This window comes from Lutjanus erythropterus, chromosome 9 (assembly GCF_056507025.1).
Source record: "Lutjanus erythropterus isolate fLutEry1 chromosome 9, fLutEry1.hap2, whole genome shotgun sequence".
NCBI lineage: Eukaryota > Metazoa > Chordata > Actinopteri > Lutjaniformes > Lutjanidae > Lutjanus > Lutjanus erythropterus.
Genome location: NC_139325.1, coordinates 26,149,779 through 26,177,762, shown reverse-complemented (window position 1 = coordinate 26,177,762; position 27,984 = coordinate 26,149,779). Strand labels below are relative to the sequence as shown.

The 27,984-nt window shown below is 39.5% G+C and overlaps 2 protein-coding genes across 3 annotated transcripts; both read right to left on the bottom strand.

Moving 5' to 3' along the window:
• Positions 1–1,701: 1,701 nt before the first annotated feature.
• LOC146321651 (polyamine-transporter SLC45A4-like) lies at positions 1,702–12,605 on the bottom strand. 2 transcript variants are annotated; one of them, XM_084726907.1, is made up of 12 exons: positions 11,638–12,605; positions 7,787–7,975; positions 7,495–7,674; positions 5,995–6,647; positions 5,667–5,816; positions 5,314–5,562; positions 5,020–5,139; positions 4,569–4,668; positions 4,347–4,427; positions 4,081–4,211; positions 3,696–3,764; positions 1,702–3,536 (listed from the first exon to the last, which is right to left on the bottom strand). In XM_084726907.1, the coding sequence occupies exons 1-12, from the start codon at positions 11,882–11,884 to the stop codon at positions 3,237–3,239; spliced, it is 2,469 nt and encodes an 822-aa protein (XP_084583033.1). In that variant the 5' UTR covers positions 11,885–12,605; the 3' UTR covers positions 1,702–3,236. The 2 variants fall into 2 exon arrangements, with proteins under 2 accessions (XP_084583033.1, XP_084583034.1); XM_084726908.1 differs by having other exon boundaries at positions 5,667–5,813.
• A 6,137-nt stretch (positions 12,606–18,742) lies between these two features.
• LOC146321650 (G-protein coupled receptor 20-like) lies at positions 18,743–27,318 on the bottom strand. The gene is made up of 7 exons (XM_084726906.1): positions 26,762–27,318; positions 21,181–21,444; positions 20,790–21,056; positions 20,126–20,370; positions 19,787–19,871; positions 19,155–19,280; positions 18,743–18,942 (listed from the first exon to the last, which is right to left on the bottom strand). The coding sequence occupies exons 2-7, from the start codon at positions 21,376–21,378 to the stop codon at positions 18,754–18,756; spliced, it is 1,110 nt and encodes a 369-aa protein (XP_084583032.1). The 5' UTR covers positions 21,379–21,444; positions 26,762–27,318; the 3' UTR covers positions 18,743–18,753.
• Positions 27,319–27,984: the final 666 nt, after the last annotated feature.

Sequence of the window (27,984 nt, the reverse complement as noted above, 5' to 3'; positions counted from 1 at the left end):
CTCATTGGTAACACTGTGCACTGGGGAGCTTCTGGGGATTTGCAGCATTTGCAGATACCACAGATCTTGGATTTTGTATCGTTAGCAGGCTGTAATGACATCTGCTTAAATATCTGATGACCTAAAAATATGAATATTTTGTTCTTTGTCACATCAACACTGGTCAAAATATTAACCTGAGAATAATTCAGTGAATTTCTTAACACAAAGTTGTCGGTCAAAGGTCAGAGATGATGCTATGTTACTTCTAACTACAGCCCCTTTCACCCTGGACAAAAAAAAAATCCACTAACACTTGCTAACATCTGGCTTTGTTCTTACAGTTGGAATTCACTCCTGGGTCAAATGGACTGAAAAATACAACTATTCTCACCTCATAGTCCAAATCAATAATCAATTTCAAGAGGCTGATTGTTTCAGTTGTGGGTTTTCATTTCCATTATTACTTTTACAATCATTACAAAATCACAAATATTCATATAAGAATGGAAAGGAACAAGTTAACGAAGACTGCATGACATATCATGTGAGAGGGATGATCAATAAAGACACAGACACAAGTGAAGGTGCAATCATTGCCCTTTTTCAAAAAAATTGGTACAAAAATACCTTGTTTTCATTGTATAAAAGTCTATACAGCAGCAAGAAGAACCAAAAACACACCTGTAATTGACTTCCAAACCAAAACACATAATCATCTTTAAGCCGAGTGCCTATTCCAAAAAAAAGTCTTATTCAGCACTGTAGATTGGCATTAAAAAAAGGAGCATTTCCCCCAGAAAAGCTGCTATATGAGGTGAAAACATATCTGAAACATTTATACCAGCTGAAATTAAAGTACTCACTGAGCCCAACTAGAGCAACTAAATTAATACAGGAGAAATGGAAGCTGTAAAGAAAACTGAGGCTTTGGTCGACCTGCCTTCTGATCCTCTGACAAAAAACTGAAAAACAAAGTTTAATATGTCTACAGATACCATAAAGGAACACTGCTGTTCTATTTACTGAACTTGTTACAATGCAAAAGTGCCTTATATTGTTTGGAAAACAAAATATTAGCAAAAATGAACTCCTAAAACTAACAAAATTATTAACTTTCACCTCTTGCCAAAAGGTGCTTTTAAAAAAACAGGCTCAGAACAATTTCAAAAGAACACAATGGCACACACCCTATTTCACACAGAAGCATATTAACCTGTGCATTATTTACAGGGAAATTAGTTATCATAGAATTTTAACACTTTCCCTTTAATATCTAATGCCAACATCCACACGATCACGATGTTCCCTTTGTGGTGCTTGTAAATCAGGCTCTGTAAATCTTGAGGCCCTAAGTCCTCATGACATCAAACTCTAGACGACACTGTTCTGTCACAACAGGCAAAGCAAAGGCATAGCTACCAGGGTGCAAGGTCCAAACAAATACTGTTGGCATTGCCCAGATACTCATAAACAGAGTAAAGAAATCTCTCAGGGGGGCAGTGACAATAGATTTCTTGCCCTCAGTCAGGTCATAAAAGTAGACCTTTTGTTCTGTGCACTTGTGACATTGTTTCCTCTGAGTAGAACAATCCGTTGAGGGGAAAGAGAACTTTGCATAGTTCAGACCTCAGCCTTGCATAGAAGTGGTCCTGTCTACCATTCAATATGCAGCATTACAGATTTCTGGAACAGTTTTAGATCGTGTCACATTAAACCGAACATGCAGATGTTCGATCAGTGTTGATAGCAAATGAAGTAAATTGAACAATAACTTGTTCAAGTGTGTGTTATATTGAATAAGAATGCCAAGCTCTCCTGCTGAAAAATCTGTTGTTACTACAGGCTATTCCAGCTTGGATTCCTCGCCTCCACCTCTGCGTAGCCAGGGGGCATGTGAGATGATAATTTTGACACCTAAGATTATGTTTTGGCCATCAAAGTAATAGCTTTAGACTCAATGGTCACAATAATCCTCCACAGACTCTCTGCTACCTCTCATGTTTGTTATTTGAAGGTAAACTTCAAACGTGGCAGTATTGGAGCTATTCATCTTATGTGTCCTTTTGTACAGGAGGACAAAGTTTTACAGCTTTAAAATGATCAGAATGACACAGTAAACTGATGTCGGCGAGAGTAATTTTGCTTTCCAAAACAAAGCAAACATAAACTGCATCCTTTTACCAATGACAGAACATTTCTATCATTTTTTATGTCTGGGTGTGACAAATGTTTTGCAACATTTTTTCTAACTGTATTTGGAATGTATATTTCAGTACAATTTTATTCAACAGAAAGCTAAACGAATGCCACCCTACTATACAAATCACACTGGAATTCAAAACCACCTGAGGTCAAATTTGTGAGGCCATTACCATTTACAGTATAACTTCTGCCATGAAAGGAGAACATGGCATTCAGAACCCTAGTGTTTCTATACAGGCAACAAATCACCATAAAAGGGCACTTCTAATGGCACACTAGCTTGCTATGTAACAGGTTCCAACATCAATGGGAATAAAAAAAAATGTATGAAACTAAACAAAGTGTTTTATAATGTCTACAACAAATGCAGAAGGCTTTAGGTGTTGTTTGGAAACTTTGTGGCACTTATAAAATAACAATATAATATCAAGTTTTAACTGACTGGAACAAATATTTACATCTGTATTCAGTCTCAAAGTAATGCACAAAGTAACACCTTGACAACATTGTGATTGTCCATTCAGTTACAGAGCAGCTTCTACGAAGTAAAAGGTCACACATTTTGTTATTCTGCAGCATCGTTGTGTGACAACACAGTTCAGAAGTGAGACAGAAAGTGCTCTGTGTGCTTCTGATTTTTTTTTTTTATAAAGGCTTACATTTGTTTCAGTAGTCTGAGCTAAGGTAGATTCAATAGTCCAAATCACTTTGACGTGGCTCTTTGTGTTTCAATGGCTTACTTCTCTCCATCTTACCATCCAAACATGTATTTGTTTTAGGCTTGAGGTAGAAACAAGACAAGGAGAACAGCCCAAGACAGATCATTTCTTCTTGTTAGTCCTCCATCGCAGCAGATTATCTTTTCAAAGCTATCCCACCCAGATTTCTGTAGATGGAACGTCAACTATCTCTCAGGTATTCCCTCTTTCTTCAACTTTCCTCCTTCAGAAAGGCACAGACAGTCAAATTAGTAAATCATTTGGTATAATCCTCACATACTGTGGCTTGTGCTCAGCAAGGATAAACCTGAACAGCTCTTTACACGTTAATGTTCAGGCAACAGAGAGACTCTCTGTCTCCTTCACACCATCTTCACTTGCGAGCTTCAGCAGAGCCAACCTCTGCTCGCTGGTCCCTTCTCCTTTTGATTCTGAATCTCCGGGGAAATCCTCCAAGCCCTGGTCCTGCTCTGAGCTGCTGGGCTCCATGTCAGGATAGATGACGAGGAAACATGCAGTAAGAAAGCCGAGGAAGGAGCCCCCAGAGGCCACTGCAGGAATGACACGCACAGTGCCAACTGCCTCCACCACAGCTCCAAGGGCTGATGCAACCAAAATCTGGCTGATATAGACCTGGAAATCAAACAAAATACAATGATCATCATGATAATCAACACAGGAGTATACACTGTAATGACGCTTGTGCTTGTCACAGACTCTTGTCACCACATTTAGAGTGGGAAGCGCACTCCAATTTTGATTATTCATTATATGAAAAGTATGAATGCTCACCTGGCAGGATAAGATAGCGCAGTCAATACCAAAACCTCTTCTAGTGTTTGCTGGACTGTGGTGAATATACTATAATGGGAGAGAAACAGTAGAGGAGAGAGTGTCACTTTAATCACATATCCCTTGTATTGTCAGTGTGTAGGTATTCATGAAGCAGATCGATACAAAGAAAATACTACAACAGTTTGCGACAGTGTGTGTGTACTCTTAACGACCGACTGAAGTACCTGAAATGTCTGCACATTTCATAGTTTTGTAACAAAGCCTCTTCTGAAGCATCAAAACAAAATGACACACACAAAAATCTATCTCCTATCTCAAGTTTTATTAGGACAGTATGCATGTATATGTATGTGTACTGTCGTTTGTATGTTTGTGTACATACCTCTTTGATTTCATGGTACTGCCCGAGTAATGCATACGGACAGTAGGAGATACTCATGGAGATGATGCCCATGCCACTGATCATCACCATGGCAACATATACATTTGGGAAGATCGCCATGACAGCGGTACCTAAGGTTGAGAAGGGATAAATACATGACATTTCCCTTTATTCTGCACACCCATTTAGACATTATGCGACTGCTCCCAAATCCACTGTACTTCACTCTGTTAATACCAGCTGTTTATGCTACCATGGTAACTTACCTATTGAGAATCCCAGAGTCCCAACAATGTAGACAACCTTAATGCTCAGATCGAAATTATCCAGGTACTTCTGAAGGATTGCTGAATAGAAAGAGGGAGACACAGAGATATCAATAGCTGAAGACAGAGTGGGGAAACGGGTTAGAAGGAAGGGAAAAGTTAAATTAATTAAAAAATTAATTAAATTCGAATCTTAAGATGTAAACAGTGTTTGTATTTTACCAGAGCAGACAGCAGCAGTAGCAGCATAGACCACCAGTCCCCAGCAACCCATCTGTACTCCTCTGTTGTAGTTTTGTAACTCTGTGGAATTTGCTGGTGCCTGAAAAAATTAGAATAATTTTAATGTTACCGTACCGTAGTATACAAAAGACTGATTTATAGTTGTGATTAGTGAATATGACATGTCAAATCATGGCTTGTTTCCCTGAGAGCTTGAAAGGAATATACTGTTTAATATTATACTGCAATAGTTATGTGTAGCACTTGATTGATAATGTATTCTGTGTAGCCCACAAACCCCCAGTGATTTTCCCATTGCTACTGAAGTTAACCCTGCTGTATTGTGTGGTCTCCACCATATACAAATTGCCAAACGATGTCACTTAGCACAAATGAATAAGACACACAAGGGCAAGATGATGTGTGTGAGTGACTGCGCATGTGTGTGTACCGTTGGGTCTCCGTGGTAGATGACTTGCCCCATGAAATCGGTATAAAACACAGCTTCAGCGATTATAGAGAACCATGTGAGGAGGTGACAGATACACAGTCTCCAGAGCTGCCTTGGCATCTATTGAGGACAGACAAGAATGAAGGTGTCACTACTGGGCGAACATGAAGAAGGAATTTCACAAAAAAAACACGTGGTTTGTTAATCTGTAACAACAGACACTTTCAATAGTAGTGCAATAGTACAACAGGAGAAAAAAACATCAATTTTAAAGGTATTTCTAATTTACTTCACCCTCAACATGGATAACCAGAGCAGTCGAACAGTTGTACCCCTGTCTGGTCCTCCCTCACTGCTGGAGCCTTCAGATGACAGACTGCTGGCTGACAGCTGTAACTCCCGCCTGTCTGCACACCGCTGGAGGTCACTTAGATCATTCAGACTGCGGGAGGAGGTGATTGGCCGAGGGCTCGAAGGTGTTGCCCGTCGAAGTCGATAGCGCTGTGGTCCCACTCGTCCGTAGTAGGAGAAAGTAAAGGAGGGCTGGAGATGGGCAAAAAGATCAACATCAGCTTTTTGCAAAATTAGCTATGGTCTTAACAGACTTTTACAGAAAAATATTTTAAAAATGGTAACTGCAATTGTACTTGTCTGTAGAAGGTGTGTCGATGTGGCCGTGATGAAACTGAGGTGTTGGAGGCACGGTTTGACAGCCTATTGGAGGCATGGCCTTTCATTACACTGGCGTGGTCAGAAGAAGACTGGCCAGAAGTGATGCCATTGACAGCCTTTGCCTGCTGGGATGAAAATGGGAAACTGAAGACAGGGGACAACATAGCTGAAACATAGTACAGAGCTTCTCCATTCCACATTCCCATTAATCACATATAAAATAACTTGTTGACAATGACACTGTTCTGTGTGTAATTTTAAGCCAATAAAAATAACATGCGCCATTGTAACAGATGATTTCACCTGTGTTTCCAGATGTGAGTCATTTGAAGCAGAACTGATCAGTAGATAAAGAGAACCCTTTGTTTGATGTTTTGGTTCCAAGACTACCATCCCATCAGTAGGGTCGGGTGGTCCACCAGAGGGAGACGAGGACCCGATACTGTGGTCCAATGGCTTGAATACATCTTCTAGCTCTCCCTGCTTCTCCTGTAGAAAGTGATGCGCCTCTGGCAGGAACAGTTGTGCATCTGGGTCGAGGTCAGGATCCAACTCAATCGTGGCATCTGGCATGGCTAAGACTGAATCGCTTTTGCTCCGCACTCGCTCCACAGCAAGGAAGTCCATTTCCCCTTCCTCAGGATCTGATTCGTTGTCCTCCCGGGACAGGGGGGGTAAGGCATCCTCCTCTGCAATCACATCAAGTAAAGGTGGCGTGTGGCCAACAGGCCTGAACGACAAGTGGCTGGTAGACTCATCACTCCCTGTGACTTTAAGCTGTTTGGATGGAGTGAAGGGTTGCTCGGGGATACTGAGCATGTGCAGTATGATGGAGATAATGAAGATGATGGCTGCAAACAGGAAGAGGACCTGTTCCTGCGATTTAAATGCTCGGCCCAGAGCTGTGTTTGTCCAGTCTAGACCACCCAGCATGTAGCCCACTGCCCCACCAAGCCCTGAAGAAACACATATAGACATTGATAGATATGTCAATTACTGTGTCAAGTCTAAGAAACAAGCAGCAGCTTTAGAAACTATGCCACCTATCAGAGTTACGTTAGCCGTATTTTTGCTGGTATCATGTGTAGCTGTCTGGCAGGTGAAAATATCAACAGCCAAAATGTCTGGTGGGAAATATGCCAAATGGACCATATAAAAATAAAAATAGCACATTAACTATGTGATTTGCTTGTGATTATTTTCTATTCAATGTTGAGATAATGAGACAATAATGAAATGATGACATCCATGTGACATTGTGAATTCTGGCATGTTAAATTAGCATTTAACATTTTGTTTTGTTATATATGATCACATTCCCTATGTGTCCAGATAGTGCAGCCAAAGTGTACCAGAACGACACTCTGACACTTTTTTTCCTCCAAGTGAGGAAATAGAATACTCATACTCCATATTTTACTTTTTTAAGCACTTGAAGATCAAACTGTCACCACAGCACATGACCCCGATCAGAAAAAGTGCAGTTTTTCCCATGAAAGGCAATTTTTTTCCAGTTGTTCTCTTTAGCCAGTAAGCCAGTCATGAGAAAAGTGTCCAGTAGCTGGTCTACATATTGGAATTCTGAAGTATTAACAGCCATATTGGCTGCCAAAAAACAGTCTAGCATAAACTCTGTTGCCCATATGTCTAAGATACACATTTCTCACTTTCTGAGAAAAGTGTTAGAAATGGTTGGTGGGTTTTAATGATGTATATGTACACTAGATGTTTTCTTGAATAGCTGATATTTACAGTCTGTGTGTCTGAATGTGTGTATTGCGTTTTCATATATGCTTGTCTTACCAGCAGAGAAGGCATGAATATTGAGGGCCATATCTTGCTCCTCTGTGTCAGCAACATCGAGAAGGTAAGCTCTGATTGGTCCCTCAGAGGCATCAGCACAGAAGTCCAGCACCACCACACCTACTACAGTCAGTACAATGCCAATTGGCTGGCTGCTGGGGCTATCACCAATGGAAAGGCCTGATAGAACACAAAAAAATCAATACAAACACAAAATTCATACAGAAGACATTCAACAGTTGTTATTATTATAATGTGTAAGTGGTGATCTCCTCTGAAACCTTCTACTCACCTATTAATGATCCATTTAAAAACAGCGCCACTCCCAGCAGCGCACCTATACACAGGGCCAGAATGAATGGTCTTCTGCGGCCCCAATGCAGAGTACATCGGTCACTGGCTGAGCCAATCACAGGTGTGAAGAGGAGACCCAAGATAGGACTGAGGAACCAGGTCAAACTGTAATATTGCTCAGGAAGACCTAGCAAACACACATAATCCAAATGGTATATTCGATCAACTACATTACATCAGATTAGAGCAAGATAAAACCATTCAAACTGAGCTATAGTTATTAATTAAATTTTATTTTTAGAAAAAAATAAATATGAAACACATGAGGTTCTCACTTATTAAATTTGACATCATTACTGCAGCATACTTAGATAATATTATAGCCTTGGAGTCTTGCCAGTATTTCTTTAATAATGACAGTTCAATGAAATAAAAGATATTGGAGAGCACTTAATGAAAAAGTAATGGTTTTATTTGCTGACAGACTATGAAAATCACTAAAGAACATCAAGTTCTCTATTGTTTTTGTTCAGGCATTATTGAGCATAAAACATGCTTTAATTAATTTTGCATCTGAAGAACTATTTTTCAGATAAACCATGTCTTTAACTCAGGCTACTTAACTTAGGACTTAACTACTGAGATTCTGAGCTTCAATATTCTTTGTAATGAATAACTGATTTACTAGGCTCTGTTCTGTTATTAAAGGAACATTAAGCCAGCCTATTCATAAGTTTGTCATGTAGGAACTTGTCAGAGTAACTCAAACAGTGGAAGTCTAGGCAGAGAAGCTTTTTGCATTTTTTTTTCTAGTCACAAAAAGGTGAAAGTTTTCCCATGTTCCCTTGTTTATGCAAGCATAGCACATGACAGCATGACAGCTCTTGCATACCAATGCATAGCTGAGGAACCACTAGTGCTCTTAAACAGCTTCCTTTACCAAACACTCTTAGAGTGGCAAGAACATTTCAGATAAAGAGGTGGCCTGTTACAACAACACAGGCAGAAATATGCAGGAACCAGCCAGGAAACTGGTGAAATCAGCTCTAGGTGGTTCTGTCAGACTCAACTAGGTGTCAGCATGCAGTGAAATCAGGAAACACCGTACTGATTTGGCCAATATATCTATGTAACATTTGTGGGAGATAATGTACTATCAGCTGTCACTTAGAATAAAAAAAACCAACTGTCTCTGCTAGATGACCTGATTTTCCACTCCTTATAAAGAAGTGGACTTTTAGTTTCAATGTAAAAATCTGACAGATTCAAATACAGTCAGCTGGCTGGGGGAGCTGGCTGGTTCTCACGGGAACAACATGTTACTCATGCTGCATTGCTCTGCTCCATCCTTCCCTCTGCCTTAAGTCAACAAAACAGCAGATGACTTTCTCGCAGTAAGAAAAATATATTCTGTCTCTCTTTTGTCAATGGGCCTAAAGACTTAAAGGTACCCTGTGTTGTTTCTGACCTAATTTGTTTGATGCACATGAGCAAGGATGCGTATGTATCTGCATGAGCAGGTGAACAATGTGATACACATTCCTGCCAATGGTTTCATATCAGGTGGTGTTAATATGCAAATATTTGCAGTAATGTTCCACAGCAAATAGGCAAAAGACTGCTACACAGTAAACACTGCAGGTTTCTTTTTTTTCCTAAAACAAAATCAGCTCTGCAAATGTTTAACCAGGAAGGAAATGCATTCAGTACGTTTGTTAGACCCCGAGGACACACTGTATATCAAAAAAAAAACCTTGATTGTTTTAAGGAAAACTTCACAGGGCACCTTTTAGCTTTTTAGTTATGACACACTCATTAAGCTGCTGTGTGTTGCATGAAGAAAAAGCTGCGCAAGTTTAATCTTGTAAAGCTATAGTGCTCCACAGTGGCTGACAGCTCAGTCACACGAGGCCACTGTTTTGTTCAGGCTGAAGTACTATTTTTTCCATTAGTCAGTTGTTGGCCACATTTTATTATTACATTAATTTGTGTCACTCCACAAACCACACCAAATTTCAGTCTTTCTGGTAAGATGATACAACATACAATGTTTCAGAAAGTTCAGGAAATCAGCAAAACAGTATGTAATCACATCCTTCTTTGGGAGTGTTTGCTCTATATAATTCTTGCTAAACTATTCGTTTAGTAGTTTCATGGGTGTTTTTAGTAAAATGAGGGATTGTTTGCTGGCTTCTAAAACAAAAGAGAGTATGTGACAATATGTTATATTCCAACCAGAAGTAAAGCATGTCCTGAAATCTTGTATCAAACAAAAAATGAACACAAACTGGTAGTAACTTCCATTCCAGCTGATCCATGTTCATGTTTAACAGCGTATGAACTCATTCCCCTAAAAGTGTCCACCTGATAAGGAACCTACCAAACAAGGTTCCATAGTATATGGTATATATTTAGAGTCAAGAAACATGAGCAAGAATGGGTCCCTCTGACAGAGCCTTAAAATGTACATCTACCGTGCTCACAGATCCAAAAGAATCCAAAAGAGATTGAGTAATAAATGTATGATCAAGCTCCAAGATCTTTGGGAAATTCAACAAACTATAGACAGATTTATTTAGCAATAATAAAGTAAATCCAAGGCCGCAATCATCTACTCCTAACATATAAGGATATTGTATTCTATGTACTGAATGTGTGTTTTTACAGCGTTGACTATAGCAAAGTAAACCCTAGAAAAACACAGTGCTAATGTCTCAACTCTTCATGCCAGTAATGCTTCATCTAGGTGTAACATGTTAATGTTTCTGAAGGTGGTGTCGTCACAAACTGTTCCAACACTGATTGTCAAGAGCAAAAAAAGCAAAGAAACAGCATAAGACTGTCCAACACGTTATAAAGTTGTTTTTTTTTCCAACATGCATACCTTATAAAGAGTCATCTCAAATTACCATCGCCCATATTATAGATCCACTAATTTACAACCTTTTCGCTCTTGAGGGTCTGGCCTTGGATTGTGGGTGTTGAACAGAAGACAACAAATGATTTTACATACAGACACGCTGTAACTGATATATTAAACTATAAATTTACCTGAGTATAAAATGTTCACTAGACATTACTGGTGCAGTAACAAAGCAAACCTGGATGTTTTGAAAATGGTTTCTCAAACATCCTGATTAAGGTTTGGTTTTAAGATTTTTAAACAATATTTCTCACAATATTGTGAATAGGGAGAAAAACAGAGAGACTGTAATGTGCTGTGTTAGACATTCTTGTCATACCTAGCCAGGGGAAAATGCCTTTGTTTCATTTCTGCTATGGTGGCAAACCTGACATCTAACTGTATAGCCCCTGATGGGCTACTGCTGGGCACACAGGTTACACGACACAGTAGTGCAGCAAGAGAAATAAATAGATCCGGCCAAATTCCACATTGTTGCTGCTGCTGTTACCTGACTACTGTGGTCACCTGGAATTTAGACTGATGGGAATCTCTTTTTTTGATATCTGGTGGTCTGCCACATAAACCAAACCCAACTCTTCTTTATCACAGAAAATAAACAAATAATGCTCAGAGCTGAGTCTGGGCAAACAGTTAGTGTGGGTATTCCAATTTCCTGACACTTACCATGGAAATACTGCCACAAATGCCTGACAAGGTAAATTTTGTCTTTGGTGATAGTGACGGTACAGTACCATTACCCCATCACTGTGTACCTTATGGCTGGGATAGGCTGTTTATTTTTGGCATAACTGGGCAAAAGTTTCATAATGCTCAAATATCATTTTCAAGTTTAGACACTGTATCAGCATCACTAGAACATTTGTTTAAGCAAGAGATAAGCAAGGGTGTGTCTGTCTTGACATGGTCATGTTGCTTCTCCTTACCTATCTGCAGCAGCACTGGTGTCACCAGGGCTGTCTCCATGGCGTAGCAGAACTCACGTCCAAACATCACTGCCCCGTGCATTACCCAGCGATGCCGAGGGATCCGCAAACCTCTGCCTTCGTCCTCCACCTCCTTCTCACTGTCACTCTCTTCTGCTTCTTCCTTGGGTTTCCTCTTCTCTGGAAGGCCAGAAGCCTCCTTCTCGTCTGCTTCCATTGCAGCCTGGTTTGACTTCAAAGGAACCATTTTTTTCTGCTGGATAGTTGGTATATATCACAATATACCACTTAATGCTAATATGTTCTTATATATGTTAGCAGAACTGTGCTTGTTATTATACTCTAATAGAACATGTAATGTCTGTGGTTTTCATCTTGATCACTCACGTGAGATGCAGACAATATCCAGAAAGACTCATCTGTGATTATCTCTGCTGGTCAGTATCTTCTGGGTTCAAAGAATTGCAAATAAATGAGGAGAAGGAGGGAGGAGTCATCATTAAAGATATTAATGTGTCCAAAATATGGATGTGGCAAAAATATATTCCATACATTTTAGCATGCGGCCATCACGCTGATGTATGACCAGTTAGCACGGGGAAAGCACTGATGTTCCTCACTGTGGCTTGCACAAATTCAAAACTGAAGAAGAGCTGCACAGCTCCAGAGGTATGTAGAGGGGAGGAGCAGGGAGGAGCAGAAGAGGTGGGAGAAGAGGGGTGGCGATATGTGTGTCATGGGCTGCAGTAGCTGTGTTTGTGGTAAGCAGTGAGAAGGGTTAGAATAAGTCTGTGAATTTGTTTGCTGTTGTTGGCTAATGTGTGTTGTGTGCATGAAGTATTTGGATTGTGCAAGGTTAGAGCATGGGTCAGCAGAAGTCTCTCTGTGTGCATGTGCGTGCACTTCTGCACAAGTCAGGGTCAAAGCATGCGGAAAATCCTTGGGAAAGAGCCACCAAGTCACACAGCAACCTGCAGAAAGACAGAAATCAGTTAGACAGTAAGCTATAGCTATAACAAAAAATGCAGGGGGTAGCACTGCCCTGATGTTAACATAACCTGAGCTAACTTATTTTCTGAATTTCTGTTTATACTACAGCCACTGACAGATAAGACTAATATAGTACAAGCATGGGGTCAAGGGGCAAATACTAGAGGGCTCCCATGCGCAAAAATGTTTCATGGCAACTGGATCCCATGATAGGAAACAAAACTTAACTTAACTTATGAAAAATGCTGCCCTATAAGTTTAGAAATGGAACAAACACCTCAAGACAGAAAAAAGGAACAATGGGTCAAGCAATTGTGCCACACCTTGACCAAGCTGTTTGAGATCAAATTTTCATTCATATATCTTCTTGATCCCATTACAGTTCTAAAGGTATAAGAGTAACCAGTCTAGTGCCCCTATCCAAACGCTTCAGGGTTCTAAAATTGAAACTGTCACAGACTTGGGACTCTGGATGGATACCAGACTCACTTTTAGGGCCCATTTGGAACACGTATCAAGTAAACGGGAGATCAAAATTGGATTTGTGTTTAGAAACAAATCATGTGTCTCTCGTACTAGTCAAAAGGCTATTTTACAGTCCACAATTTGTCTATGCTTGATTATGATGAAATTGTATATATGCCTGCTTCTTCCTTCACCTTAAAGCCCCTTGACTCTGTGTATCACAGTGCCCTGTGCTTCATCACAGGTGATACATTTCTTACTCACCATTGTGTCTTATATGAAAATGTGGGATGGCCCTCCTTAAGAAACAGAAGTCAAATATTACTCAACTACAAGTGAAAGTTGCTCAGACAAAATTATTTTGTATTTGCTTTTAAAAATACTTAAGTATTCAAAAGTACAAATTACAAGGTACATTATCTAATATCAATACTTTGTTGTGTTGTTTTCGCAGTGCATTTACAGAACCTTGTAACTCTCTGAAATCACCTTATGAATGCACTGACTTGCTTGTAGAACGATGTTGCTGCACAAAGCCTATAGAAACACTATAGACAGCTACTGTCATTTTCTGACATAAATGTATTAAAATCACCACATAAAATTATATTGAAGCCAACTGTAAGGAGTTCTTCAAGTCTCACCAAACTTGGCAAAAGTGGTTGGCATACATTCAAATTAGGGATGCAGGATCAATCAAAATATTATTGAAATGACAATTTGGCCAAGGGCAATATCAAAATCACTGAAGCTACAATTTTTTCATAAAGAAAAGAGATGCCCTGAGCTACTAATATTGTTCACCAGATGTAAGACAACATGTTTGTTTGGTACAGACCCCAACAAATGTCACATCATCATAATTTTAATACTTTTTTCAGTGAAAATTAAATAGTGATGCAATAATTATAATTCCTGCCAACTGTACATCATATCACAATTGCCAAAATAATGTTGAAATAACTGTAATATGATTTGCTTTTACCATATCATGCAACCCTCCCATGTGCAATAATATCTGGATCCACTGACAGGAAACAAAAATTCTCCTGGCTTAGGAAAAATGCTGCCCTGCCCTCAAGTTTATGATGGAACAGAAGTCAGAGACAGAAGGATCAAGGAAATTTGCCACACCTTATCTATGAGTTTACTGTCAAATTTTTCATTCGCGTATCCTCTTGAGTCAGCTAACCTCAGTGACATCACCTGTAACTATGAAATAAATCCACATTGAGAAATCAACAGCTATTACAAAATCATGATCGTTGCATAATGGAGTAAGAATACAGTTAAGCCCCATTTCTTTCTCGTCTTCACTCACTCACTTTGTCTTTTCTGAGTAAATCAAAGGGCGGACATCCCACATAAAAGTTGGGTCACGTATAGGTTAATGTTTAAACAACATAAAATAAATGATCCAGCGCGTTGCCTGTCCTGATAAGTAACTTGTCCCTGTGCATTGCAACCATTCTCTATGGGTTATTAAGCTGTCCTAGTACAGGTGAAAACGCATGTTTCTCACAGGAATGCATGACATGTATGTGTCGGAGGGGTTTGTTGAACCAGTTAGGACATGTCTCGCTGAACAGGGGCTGCTCCGCTAACGGTTACGCTGATTTACCTGAGCTTACGTTAACCACCGACCTGTCCTAATGTTACAGTCTACATACCGTATTTAATAACGGACGTTTTCTGCGTGTGAGGATGTTGCACACACCTGACTCCGGACACGTTTAGCGTTACGTTAACTTTACATTGACCGACGTGTGACCTGTGGCTAACGTTACCTCAGCGAGCCTGGCTGGCTAATAAATCAACGTTAGACAGCTAACGATAGCAAATTAAGACAGAGAGACATACTTCACGTTATTTTAAAGACAGAAAAAATGTAGCATACCTGAGGTTTTAAGTCACTCCGCCAGGGTAGAGCAAACGCAGTTCCGCATTAAACACGTTTTCGATAACCTGACACCAAAACTCTCGTTTTACGGTTAGCAATGTGGCTAACCTTTGCCAGCTAGCAGAGTGACCATCTGGTTTACTACAGTCTTCGTTGGTTCATCATCTCATTGGTTTCCACAGTAACAAAGCGAGGCGTGGTCATAGGAGAACGCTAATGACATCATCACGCCACTCATCTATTACAGTAATGACAGATCAACAGTATTACATTTATTGATCATCGACAAAAATACAAGTAGTATTAGGATTAAACTAATAATCAGTAATTTGAAAATGCAAAGGCATTATGAGATTATTGTGTAGAAAAAATAGATATGGTAAAAATGTATTCCATACATTTCATCATGTGGCCATCATGCTAATATTTTACCAGTCAGTTATCAATGATTGAAAAAGAGGAATTACATTTCAATTTGCAATAATTAAACATTTACTATAACTTACTGGTTTTAAATAAAAGATTTTAAGACTTGGGGAACTGATTTTAGAGCTGAAGAACCAATCAGAGGTGGCCTAACCATGATTTTATATACATTTTTGACTCATTTTCTAACACTTGATTCCATCAACATGAAACAAGCAGAATAACTCCATACCAGGAATGGCGCAAAGCATTTCATTCATATGAGACAGCCCTTTAATTTCTCCAATATAAATTTAATGCAACATTTTCCTGCAAAGAGAGGTCCTGTTAAGTGTTTACTTAACATGGCATAATAGCATATTTTGTTATAATAAACCAATATGATTACAGCCCAAACATTCACACTGTAGCCGCTGTCAGTCATCCAAGCAGTTTCCATTTGAGTGATGAAATCTTTGGTCTCCTTGAAAGGCAGTGCAATGATGCCCTCTGCTGCACAAAAATGGTTATTATTCCTAATTATTTTGTTTCAGTGGATCTTCTGAACTGATCATCATGTAGTCCAGGCGAAAAAAGAACGTAGCACTTTCCTTCCATGTGAGAAACAGATACAGATTTGATCTGTTTTACATCATGATGGTCATCAGCATCTTCTGTCCTGGTGATTTCTGGGGAGGTCACAGCAGTTGTTGCTCCTTTTGCTTATGGTTACAGTAATGCTCTCAGACGCTTTGAAACGTTCTGTGGAGTGGATCTTCTCAAACTGTGAGTGAGCTACTCTAAAACTGAATCATATAGCTTTATTGACGTGAACAAAAATATGTTGTTTCTAAAGCAGTTTATACAAAGTTCCATATTACATACACTTATACATATATACATATTACATAGGTGTCATAGAGCATATATACAATATATTGCAGTATATTATATATTACATATTTAGCTGCATGGGGGCCATTGTCCCTTCACCCAGGAAAACAGCCAGTTTCTCTGCAGGTGTTAATATTTCAAAGCCAGGTTTAATCTCTCTCACTCTTTCTGTTTGGAGCGCGAAATTCCTTAAAAAAGTATGTAAACAGTTTGAGCTCCTCTCTCACTCTCTCTCCTGATCTCTGGCTCAGTGTGTTAAGATACAGAGTCACAGGAGTGCCATAAAAAATATAAATCTGTAAAACAATAAGAAAAGAAATGTGGAAATATAAATACTTGGTTTGATCTCGTAAATCTTTAAACAGTTTGAATTAAAAGTTATTTTCTCAAAAAGCTGGCCGTAAAGTAGCCTTGCTATAAACAGTTTTACTTTGAGTTAATTAGCTTATTGACTCTTATGTTACATCAATGCTCCTGATATGAATAAATAAGGGGGATAAACAGACTCAATAACCAGAAAAACCTGATAAGTTGAGCAAAATTAACAGATGTCAGCAAGGAGTCAACAAGGATTTACTGTGCTAAATGTGCGTTGATTAAATAGGTTGAAATCTTATTTAATATATGCTTGAAGTTAGTTGTCTCCCATGAAACATGAGATTGCTCGGCCATCGCCTCCTGAGTCCGACTGGCGTCTGACGGGCGCCCAACCTCACCATGACAAGTTTGTGGGCATGGCTTGGCGTGGCATTTTGATGTCTCACCATGAAACACAAAATTGCTTTAACTTTAGTATAAATGATCCAATCTGTGCCAAACTTCACATATTTGATACCAGTCCCACCCTGAACACATCTGCTCAACTATCTTTCACAATAGTCATAGCGCCACCTATTGGCAACAGGAAATTACACTTTTTAGACTTTGACGTGTTCCTCCAAGCAGGTTGACCTTATCCTACTAAAATCTTGTCAGAAAAGCCATAAGACCTTGCTGATACTATACTGTGAAGATCTCAAACAGCATTGCCATGACAGCATGGCAAAGGTTGATGTTTCGCCAAAACACAGGAATCTGCATTAACTTCTGTTTACTTTGTCAAATCTGCCTGAAACTTCACATTTTCAATAGTATTCCAGGTCTGAACATATGATATGAGTTGTCAATGAGCGTGGACAAATGACCTGGTCACACCCAACCTCGCCACATCGGTCGCAGCTTGTCTGGCGCCTCCTCTGGTGGGGGATAGCCAAAAAGGTCAAAGGTCAAAAGTGGCTTAAATGGCTTAAAGCACCAAAAAAGTACATTTGAAATGTTGTGTTCTTTCTCCCTCTTGTGTCATGCTTACTCACACTGATCTTGGTCACCTCAGTACATAAATAATAAACACACAAACAGAAATTAAAATTCAGTTTAATTAGTCTGGCAAAGAAGACAGATGAAGGAGAAAAAGTTGATTCTTCTCAGTTGTTGAACTGAGCCAAACATTATTTGCAGACATGTTACCGTTTGTTTTGGGGGCTTCCTACATGCCAGATGGGAGGAATTCAGTGAGTTTAAAGTTTAAAAACACAACATAGTATTTTCTCTGTGGTGGATGACTTGGTTGATGTTATGTGTGGCCTGACTGGCTTCACCTCATCCATCCATTATTTCAAGTCTTGTGAACAGACTCTTCAAATTATTTCTTGAATGTAAAGAAAAAAGAGCAGAAGCACCACAGTCCACATTAAGTGCTCTGGAAAATATTCTCCTGATAGTTTCATTATTCCATTTTCACTTGATCTCTGGTCCATCTGATCAGAGATGTCAGATTTCAGGGTCGTTACCATACAGCTTTATAATACAGAGTTCAATCATGGACTGCTGGAAGGAAACATGTCCCATCAGTGTTGTTTCCATGTGTGGTTCAGTCTGATGAGCTGACTGTGCTGCTGTGAGTTTTACAGTCATCCTGTTCTGATCTGCAGAGAGAGAGAACAAAATGTAAAACAGTTCTCCAGGTCGCTCTGTGTGGTTTTAGAGGTTCAATAAAAAACAAACCGTCAGTTTTATGGGTCCACTAATCGAGACAAGTTCAACAGAAAAGTTATTTACAGTGGTGTGATTGCAGAAAAGAAAATCATTTTTATTCTCATTTGGCAAAACACCCTGAATAGAATTTGTATTATTTCAAAGACAAATAAATTTTTACTTTAAGTGTGATCCAAGACTGACTGTATGAGAAAGTAGGCTGCATTTTACAACAGTATCTGTGTTTGGAAAATCTCTGTTCAGCCTTAGATTTCCCATTTGTGCACATTCATTAAAACAATAATGGGTATTTCCAAACCTAATTTCAGACTAAACTGAATTTTGGAGAAAAAAGATGCTGTAGGGTCACAGACCCCCTGGTGAAGACAGACTTGGGTGACTAACTTCTCAATAACTTTCAGTTCTCTTTACCCCATGTGCACTGGGATTTAAAGTGTGTGGTTCTTCTCCAGAGTGTCCGTCTGCACTGAAGTGGGAATCTTGGTCATCATGATCACATTGGCAGTGAGGGTGGCGGTCGCCGCCCCTCCTGAGGCCTTGGAGCTGTGCTGCATGCTGATAATCTCACCACTGGTCTGCTCAGGCTCTGCACGACGGAAAATATTTCTCATGGTGGCCTGAGAGAGGAAAAGGCAGTGAATTATTCAATGATTTGATGAGTATAAATAAGTGAACAAATGAGGATGGTGGATGGACAAATTATGGCTAGAGGAAAGGATGGATGAATAGATGGACATGTGGCAGAGACAAAGGATGCAAGGATGGATGGGATGAAGAAAGTGAAGAAGAATAAAATAAGAAGGAAGAAGAGGAAGAAGTACAGTATTACCTGGAAATTATTTGTAACAAAGCAGTAGACAACTGGATCCATACAGCTGTTCAAGCTGCTGAGAGTGACAGTCAGGTGGTAGACTATCACATGATGAGGCATATCTGGGTAAAAATAAACCACCACCTACAATACAAAAAAACAGCACAGCCACAAGATCACATTCTATGTTGTTGCATTTAACCGAAATGCAAATTTCTTAAATATATATAAGACCATGCTTGAAAAAAACAATGCAGAAGTGCCCTGCTGGATGCCCCTGTAGTAAATAAAATGTGCTCTTTAGATTAGAGTCACTGTTTTTTCCTGGAGACACATTTCTGACAATTTGACATGACAATTTGTGCTTAAATTAACATACCTGATAATTTTTACTGTGATTTCAACATCATTTTCACAATCATTTTTTGTGGGCATGTATTTAGCTTTTTTGTTCTTTTTTCATATATAATTCATATATATATATATATTTATATATCCTGGATCTTGTTGTCTTTTTGTACTTTTACCTGCCTCACTGAAGGGCACCTGTCGGATCAGCCGTCAGAGCCATGCAGCACTTCCTCCTCCCATTACGCACTGTAGCAGTGATGATATTTTAAAACAATGTGTCACGCCTGTTTGTCACTCACCTGTCGGATGTGGAAGGGTGTGAAGCAGACAGTGAAGATGATCAGCACCGTGCTCAGCAGCTGGACAGCCCTCCTCCTCCTCTCCCTGAGGAAATACAGGTAAAACCACCACCGTGACACCACAGCTACAGACCCCAGTGTTTTCAGTGCTGCAAATGTGACTCATTTTTTCTTTGTCATTTGTTCTTGTATCAAAACGTTGCATATGTAAAACACTGCTATTTTTATTTTTTGTTTTATATAAAACAGGCCAATAAAAGTCCAAGACCAGCAATATCATAATGTTCTGTACTTCCTTACTGGTGTCTATGTATTATTAAATATTGGTTACAGGCCTACCTGCTCTGCTGCATCAGACGGGGGTCGGCTAGTGCCCACATAATCCTCAATGTGAAGACTACAATGATGATGAGGGGTAGAAAGAACTCAGTGATTGTAAGAAAGAGGAGCTTTGAGAGGCAGCAGCCCGGGTGCTGGAACGCCGTGGAGAGGAAGGAGTAGGTGACCACGATGGCAAACAGCCACACAGAGACACACACACATTTGGCCACACTGGAATTCCTCCATCGACGGGAAGCTTCGACCTACAAGGGCAAAATAACATTTTTCGGTTTAAGTCCTATCTGGTTTTGAAGTCAAGATGAGCAGGGATCCAGCAAAAACAAGCTTAGTCTTTTTTTTTATCGCATCAGTTCCATCCAGAAAATAATGGTGTCTGTGACCAAATGTGATGTGTGGCATGGGAGGAATCCGTGTGTCCCTAACTCCCTTTGAAGACAGGAGAAAGCATGATCACCATCAGAAAACAGGTAATTTTGTGGAAAGTACCAAGGACACAAGATAATGGTAAATAATGATCTGAAAATCAGTGTGCAGCTGAAACAGTCAATTGCTCCATGGACCAGCTCAGTTTGCATGTAACCTTTTTTTTAATTTTTTTTCACCCCTGGCCCTCAGACAGCCTGAGTCAGCCACTATGCCAAACTCCAGACAAAAAACCCACCTGCACGATGGCGAGGTAACGGTCGACACATATGCAGGTCAGGAATAAGATGCTGCAGTACATGTTGACGAAGTAGCTGAAGATGTGCAGGTAGGAGCAGGTGAGACAAGCTCCTCCGCTGTAGTAGAGCAGGATGCGAGTCGGCAGAGAGAGATTCACCAAGAGGTCCGTCACAGCCAAGTTGATGGTGTAAATGACTGAGGTGGTCTTCTGCTTGGTGCGGAAACAGAAAACATAAAGTGCGACTATGTTGAGCACCATGCCTACCTGCAGGAGATGAGAGGAGAATTAGGGAGTCAGCACAGACTTACATAGACAATATGAATTTTGAAATGAATTTTAGAATGAAAGAATATATTTTTTGCCAGAAGGTTTCCTGAAAAGTGCCTACCAGGAATATGAGAGAGTTTATGACCATCAGAGCAATCCAAAGACCGTAAAAGTCATTGTAGAGCCCCTCGTCTAAATGAGCCAGTCTTTGAAGATATCCTTCCATGCCACTTCTGTTACTGGGACTGGACACTACAGGCTTTGTAGAAAATGAAATGTTGACAAAAAGCCAGGACTCTGTGCTGTTGAAGTTCATCATAACGATGACGATGGTGATGACAGTGATGATGATGATGATGAGGAGGATTTGGAGTTGGTGCAGAAACTGTCAGAAAAAAATCACACAGTGCTGTTACAGTAGACATTTACTTTAAACTTTCGTCCGGCTGCAATCTGGAAGATACAGTACTAAAGATTACTACAATGCCCATCTGTTCATTTTTGTACCCATGTGTAGCTGTTCAGGGGGTGCAGGTTATCCCAGCATGCATAAGGTGATGAGGAGAGACACATAGGGATTCATGTAAAACCTGTGCAAAAACAGGTAGATTAAGACTCTAAATGTTTGTTAAAAAATCTGCCTAAAAATGAAACTGCCATTGTTACATCATTAGTCTGTTAGTAATGTTAATTCAGTTTCAGCTGCGCTTGAAATTAAGGATGTGCTTTTGAGGACCTTGAAAATAGCACCTGGGACACAGAGTTATGCTGTCTGGGAAAGAAAAGAAACTTTATCATTACAAATTAATCTATTACTTTTTATATATCATGGAATATAGCTTTTTAAATGACCAGTTTGTAAGATTTAGAGGCATCTACACCTCCCTTTACCCTCTTTTAAGATAAGATAACATGAGCTGGCTGCAAAAAACAAGAAAGACCGCATCTAGAGCCAGTGTTTGGTTTGTCCGTTGCGGACTGCAGTCGTTCTCAAGTCTTGGACAAAGTTTTGGACACTGGGGAAAAAGTTCATTTCGAGCCCTGAGTTACACTAATGAAGCTGATTCACATACACAGACAGTAACAAACATCCCTCTCGACCCTCCCGCCCTGACGTCCACTCTCTCCCATCCCTGACCTCAGTGTGAATGTTGCTGTTGGCATGGCCACACTGACAAAGCCACTTTAAGCCAATATATGATTTATTTAGACTACTTATTTATAATTTAAGTATATTTATTTATGCCTACAGACATGTTCTGTGCAAGACTGTGAGTATATTTATCTCAAGCAGTTTTATTAAGAATTACAGTTAAAAAAAAAAAAACAAGTAGATTTCACCTTTTTCATAAAACGCATAAATAGTGTAAGACATCTATCTACCCCTCTCCGGCCAATATGTGGCCTGTGTAGTTTCACCTCATACACAAAAATAGCTCAGAGCAGATCTGATCTGACCCACAAAGAGTCATTTTGTGCCTGAGTAAATCCATCCTGATCTTTATCTAGTTTTTGTGTTTATTTACTGTAACTCTAAGAAAGATTCTGAATTCCTCTCGTAATTGAGATAAACATAATTGATTTGGGTAAACTGGGTAAATTCTGTGTGTATCTGTTTGTGGACAGGATAATATTTACCGGATATTTACAGTTTCAAGTTTTGGTTCATTTCATTTGATTATCTATAAGTTTACATTCACAGGGTGCAGCACTGAGGCTTTTACAACCCCAGTAACACATTTATTTTCCAAATAACAAAGCAGATTGATTTATCACTGTAAAATAAAAGAGGCTCTGCCAAATTAAAGATTCCAGAAATCAGAAGAAAACCCACTAGATGAAACATCCAATCAGTATTTTCAATTGTTGCAAGTGCAGATTATTTCAAAGGTGTGAATATTATAGACAGCAGAGGGCAGTCAGTGACTGTGCCACATAATATCTCGATAGATAGATAGATAGATAGATAGATAGATAGATAGATAGATAGATAGATAGATAGATAGATAGATAGATAGATAGATAGATAGAAATTGGCGCAGTCCATCAAATGGTCAATGGCCATATTAGGACAGAAAGCCTTTAAGGTCCATGAAGGACACTCGTAATTACACAAGCATTACAGTGTTAAAGTGGGGTGTGTGAAGGGAAGACAAAGAAAGGGGTAATTGAACAGTCTCACGCACACTGACTTTGATATCATTACAGATCAGGGGCTCTCAAAGATTTAATGGCTGAGTGCCAATTTAGGGAGCCAGCATATGACCGAGAGCCACACAGGAAAACCCATGAACTTGTCACAGGATTCGTGAATGTTCTGATAATGGTGCTCAACATTAAAGGTTCTATGAATGAGATTTTGAACCTTAATATAGCAGAAAACAACTATTTGCAATGTTTGCTCAGTTAGTGGACCTGAAATACAGTGTCAGTAGTCTGACTCACCAGGTTTTCTATCCCACGTCCACATTAAACTAGTGAGTTTTCCACCAAAATCACTAAATTTAGCATTTATGAGAGAGTGTAATTCCTGCGAGGTGCCATGCAACCAGTACAGTACTTGTAGCTTTCTACAAGCTGTGTTTCCTAACCTGACATAGGCTTGTTAGGACAGCCCAGTTTGATGCAGCAGCTGAGCAGTGAATTAAATGTAGGCTACTGAAAGTGAAAGTATGGACATAGAAAGATTAAATATAATCCATGCATTTCACATCATGTTTTGCAGCTGCGCAAAATAATTCTGAGGGCTGTGACTGGCCTGTGGGCTGCACTTTGAGAATCCCTGTGCAAAGTTCTGCCTGTTTCTGACTGCAATTAAATGTACCTCTTTAAAAATGTGATTGGTCTTTTGTTTTTGATTGCAATGCTCATTTTAAATACAGTCTTGATCTGAGGACTCACGGTGGAAGGCGACAGTAGACTATCAAGTAGATTCAAAAGGCTTATTGATAGACAAACTCATGATGAATTCACTGGCATTTAAAACAATTAAAAATCTGTTGAGTCACATGAGGTTAAACATCATATTTTACACGGAGCGTCCCGATGAGTGGGAACCCAGAATTGGCTGGAGGCCGGCACGCTACCGTATCCCTCCATGACAAATGTAGTTTAATTGCTCATGTGAGTCCCAGACTGGAAAGGTTTAAGAAGCCAGACATATTGTGTTGTGTATGCTCATGGCTCACAACTAATCTCTCACAGCAAAATAATCATCCAGCTGATGAAAAAGGCTAATGAGAATAACATGCTCAGCTGAGGGTGAGGCATGAATAATGTGATTCATCTGCATTAACAAGACCAGTACAGCCATACAACATTAAGACCACTGAAGGAAATAAATGGATGTTTTCACAGTAACATCCCCTGATATTGTTCAGCTTACTGGAGCCAGTTCATCATCATTAACAGCACTAACGAGTGTTATGAGTGCTGCTCTGGGGAAATTGTGTGTTAAACCGCGTACTTCATCTGCTCAGAAACAAATGACAATGACAAGTAATATATTCCAGTGGTTTTCAGTGATGTATTGCCAGAGCTGGTCTTTAGAAAGATGAATGTACTGACCTAACTATCCAAAGCAACCGACTGTTCTTTTTAAATAGACATTAGGATGTGACCACCTAACAGCGATGCTGTCCCGTACATCGCTGCAGTAAGATGAGACGTTCAACCACCACAGGTTGGGGTGTTAAGTCACTCCGACACTCAGACATGTTTTTCTTCTTGTTCCTACAGTTGGATGTTTGAGCTTCGCTGTACAGAATGATCTTAATCTGCTGAGAGTGGAAAGTTTTTCTGGGCTCAATGAAAATCAAGCATGATGTAGAAACGTGAAGCCCCACCCAGTGCACATACACTGAGAATGGACTTAACAGTGAAGTAGGAGACATCTTGTGTCCAGCAGAAAAACTGTAAACAAAATTTCCATATTCAGAGATTCTGGAATTTTAATTTGTTATTATTATAATTGGTTTGCAGCCAATGCAAGCTCTTTCACATCAATGACAGAATTTTGCTGACCAGTGTTGCAGTGTGGGTTTTTCTGACCAATCAAACTGCATGTTGTTGATGACATCTTTGTTTCACAGAGTACTTTTATTTGATAAAAGGGAAGAGAACTGCAGAGACAAAGGTTTCAAAGACAATGTATGTAGAGGAATAGGAAATGAGCTTCAGTACCACTATGGTGTGTATATCAAGCTTCGACACTCTACAGAAAATCTCTTTAGAAAACATGCTAAAGCAAATTGTGTTTGTATTTACCACTAGTACAGCCTCAGTGAACTGCTGTAAATTCTTGTTTATCAAAGGTTTTGTTAGCAGTAGCACAAAGAAGGATAAAATAAACATTTCAGCTTACATTGGATAACCATTTCTTTGTAACTCTACATTCTGTATCATAAAGTGTAAAGTTGATTAATTGACAATGGGTAGAAAAGTCAGTGTGGGGTAAAATCCAAATGAAGATGCCAAATAAACTGCCAATATTGTACCAACGGTTGGGATTTGGCGTATAAAAAAAAAAAAAAGGAATTGCATCAAAACTTTTGCTGTAAATCTTTCTTTCCATACAGCCATACAGCGTGTGGGTTACGGCAAATTTTTATAAAAGTAGCACGTTTCAGCAGAGCACCAAAATTACTGGACCCGTTCTTATCTTAAACTATCTTCAGACACACTAATTGAAAATAGATGGCATAGTGGAATGCAAGCTTGTGCAGCCTCTGACTGGGAGTCTAGATGATGCGATATCATCTGATGCGTCACTGTTCCTGTCCTATTGTTGCTCTTTCTCTTCCAACATCAAAGACTGTGGTGATGCAATGACTGTAAAGTGATCCTGAGAGGAGAGCAGAGGGCCCAGAGGCAGATCACAAATAACACTGTCCAAATAAATTCCTGCAGCGTGGGAGTCTCGTTTGGGTGGTAGACTGTGTGTGTGTGTGTTTTGTGTGTGTGTGTGTGTGTGTGTGTGTGTGTGTGTGTGTGTGTGTGTATGTGTATATATAAGTGTGAAATATATAGAAAGGGAGAAAGAGACAGGATGGGGTAGTGGAAACCAGATCTCACGCTGTCCTGCATCAAATTATAGCTTCACAGAAAGCCCCTCAAGGCAAATGGAACATTTTGTTGCAGCTGTAACTCTAATTTTAGTGATGGTTGTACTTGTTCTTGCAGTAAAGGTTCATAGGGGCCTTTCCATGTACTCTGATTGTGTAACATGTTACGAACATGCTCTGGAATAGAGCGTGATCACAGATTCTTTAAATACTCAGTTGCAAATTACTGCGTCATTGTATGGAAAAAGTCATTAAGGGATGATTTTTCTTGATAATTTAGACTATTTAATGCAAATATTATCCACTTGTTATATTTTGCAAGCTGAATTTACTTGTGACAGTGACTAATCATGCCCCTAAAACTCAAAGATTCAAGTTTATCTAAAGTAAATGAAAAGTAAGAGCAGAAAAGTAAATTATCTCAACAAAATATTATAGGTCGGCAAAATTTTGTTTAGTTCGTTTAAAAAAAAAAAAATAAGAGTCTGAGTTTGATTCAAAACTCACAAATCTACTTAAGGCAGTTGGCTTGAAATTATGGGTTTTTTTGTTTTACAGTATACTTGCATGTTTTAGTCTGATGGTAAGACTTTTCCTCTCTTTCAAAATAATATACCGACACTGCTGACAATGACTTACCTCTAACTAAAAGACAAACCAGTAGATTAACTCCAGACAGGTCAAATCTGTCTCTGATGAAGTCGGAGTGTCCTCATGTCTGTCCCAAAATCCAAGAGACTCTTGGTCAGTGTCCAACAAGTGATGCTGGATCTTCTCCAAGTGAAGATGCTTCAACTTTCAGTGACCTCTGCCCCCTTGTATCATCTCTGAACATCCACTTACGTCAGGTGTTTTTCTGTCTGGATCATTTCAGCATTTCGGTGAGAATTTCGTTTTTCTTGTGTCAGTTGTGTTTCTCCTCTCAGATTCTCGAGTCATGCCAGTTAGCTGCAGTAATCAACACACTTCTTCAGATCTGTGCCTTAAGAGGCATCCCTGTCATTTTCCGTCACTCTGTCAGCCTGTCTGCTGTAACTCAGTCTATTGATTTCTCTCTAGATTTCTCAAACATCCTCAGATCTTTCTGCTTTCCTCTGTGGTTGTACGTCTCACTCCTTTCAACGTGTCTTTCTTCTTCTTCTTCTCTCCTTCTTTTTCTCCCTGTTAGCATCATTTTGAGTGTCTCTCTCTCCTGTCTTCACTTCCCTCCCTCTCACTCTAAATCTTCCCTCAGTTTGGGCTTCAGACAGGAAGTCTTAGTATGTGTTTACATTCTGCTGAGACACACACACACATGTACAGTATGCACACACACCAGTGTTAGTGCACACATGCACAAATGTATGCACACACCAGATATCCTCTGACAGGGACACAGAGCATCACAAGCCCAGGTAATACATTAAATATGTGACATACTGAGAAAGTTCATGAAGTCCTTTTCCAAATCATTAAATAGTGTCAAGAACAAGGCTTAGACTAAAAGGATTACTGTAAAACAAAAATGATGGAGGTGCTGGATGTTCTCTCACATAAATAAAGACAAGTCCTTTTTTACATTTTTCATTTATATTTTTTCAGCTTGACTAATTTTGTTTTCCAAGATATTTTGGAAATTATTTATATAGTCCAAACTCCCCAAGAAATCTTTCACAGGAAAAAAAAAAAAAAGATTATAGTTGTAAATTCCATGAATTATTAAGTTTGATTTTGCCCTCTCGGGGCCTCCAAATTTCTTTTGTGGAATGGTGCAAGACGGTACATTCAAATGTGCGCTCTTTGGCAGAGGAGACCTCACTGTTAAATGGCAAGAGTGTAAGATTTACAGGGATTTATTGGCAGAATATGGCAGAGACATAATA

What these genes read in the sequence shown, in the direction of transcription:
- LOC146321651 (XM_084726907.1), bottom strand. Translation starts at nt 11,884, where the DNA reads ATGGTTCCTTTGAAGTCAAACCAGGCTGCAATGGAAGCAGACGAGAAG. An exon ending in TTTAAATGGATCATTAATAG is followed by an intron (nt 7,675 to 7,786) that starts GTGAGTAGAAGG and finishes GTGTTCTATCAG; the next exon opens with GCCTTTCCATTGGTGATAGC. An exon ending in ACTCACATCTGGAAACACAG is followed by an intron (nt 5,817 to 5,994) that starts GTGAAATCATCT and finishes TTTTCATCCCAG; the next exon opens with CAGGCAAAGGCTGTCAATGG.
- LOC146321650 (XM_084726906.1), bottom strand. Translation starts at nt 21,378, where the DNA reads ATGATGAACTTCAACAGCACAGAGTCCTGGCTTTTTGTCAACATTTCA. An exon ending in CACCCTTCCACATCCGACAG is followed by an intron (nt 19,281 to 19,786) that starts GTGAGTGACAAA and finishes TTTGTATTGTAG; the next exon opens with GTGGTGGTTTATTTTTACCC. An exon ending in TTGTTACAAATAATTTCCAG is followed by an intron (nt 18,943 to 19,154) that starts GTAATACTGTAC and finishes TTCCTCTCTCAG; the next exon opens with GCCACCATGAGAAATATTTT.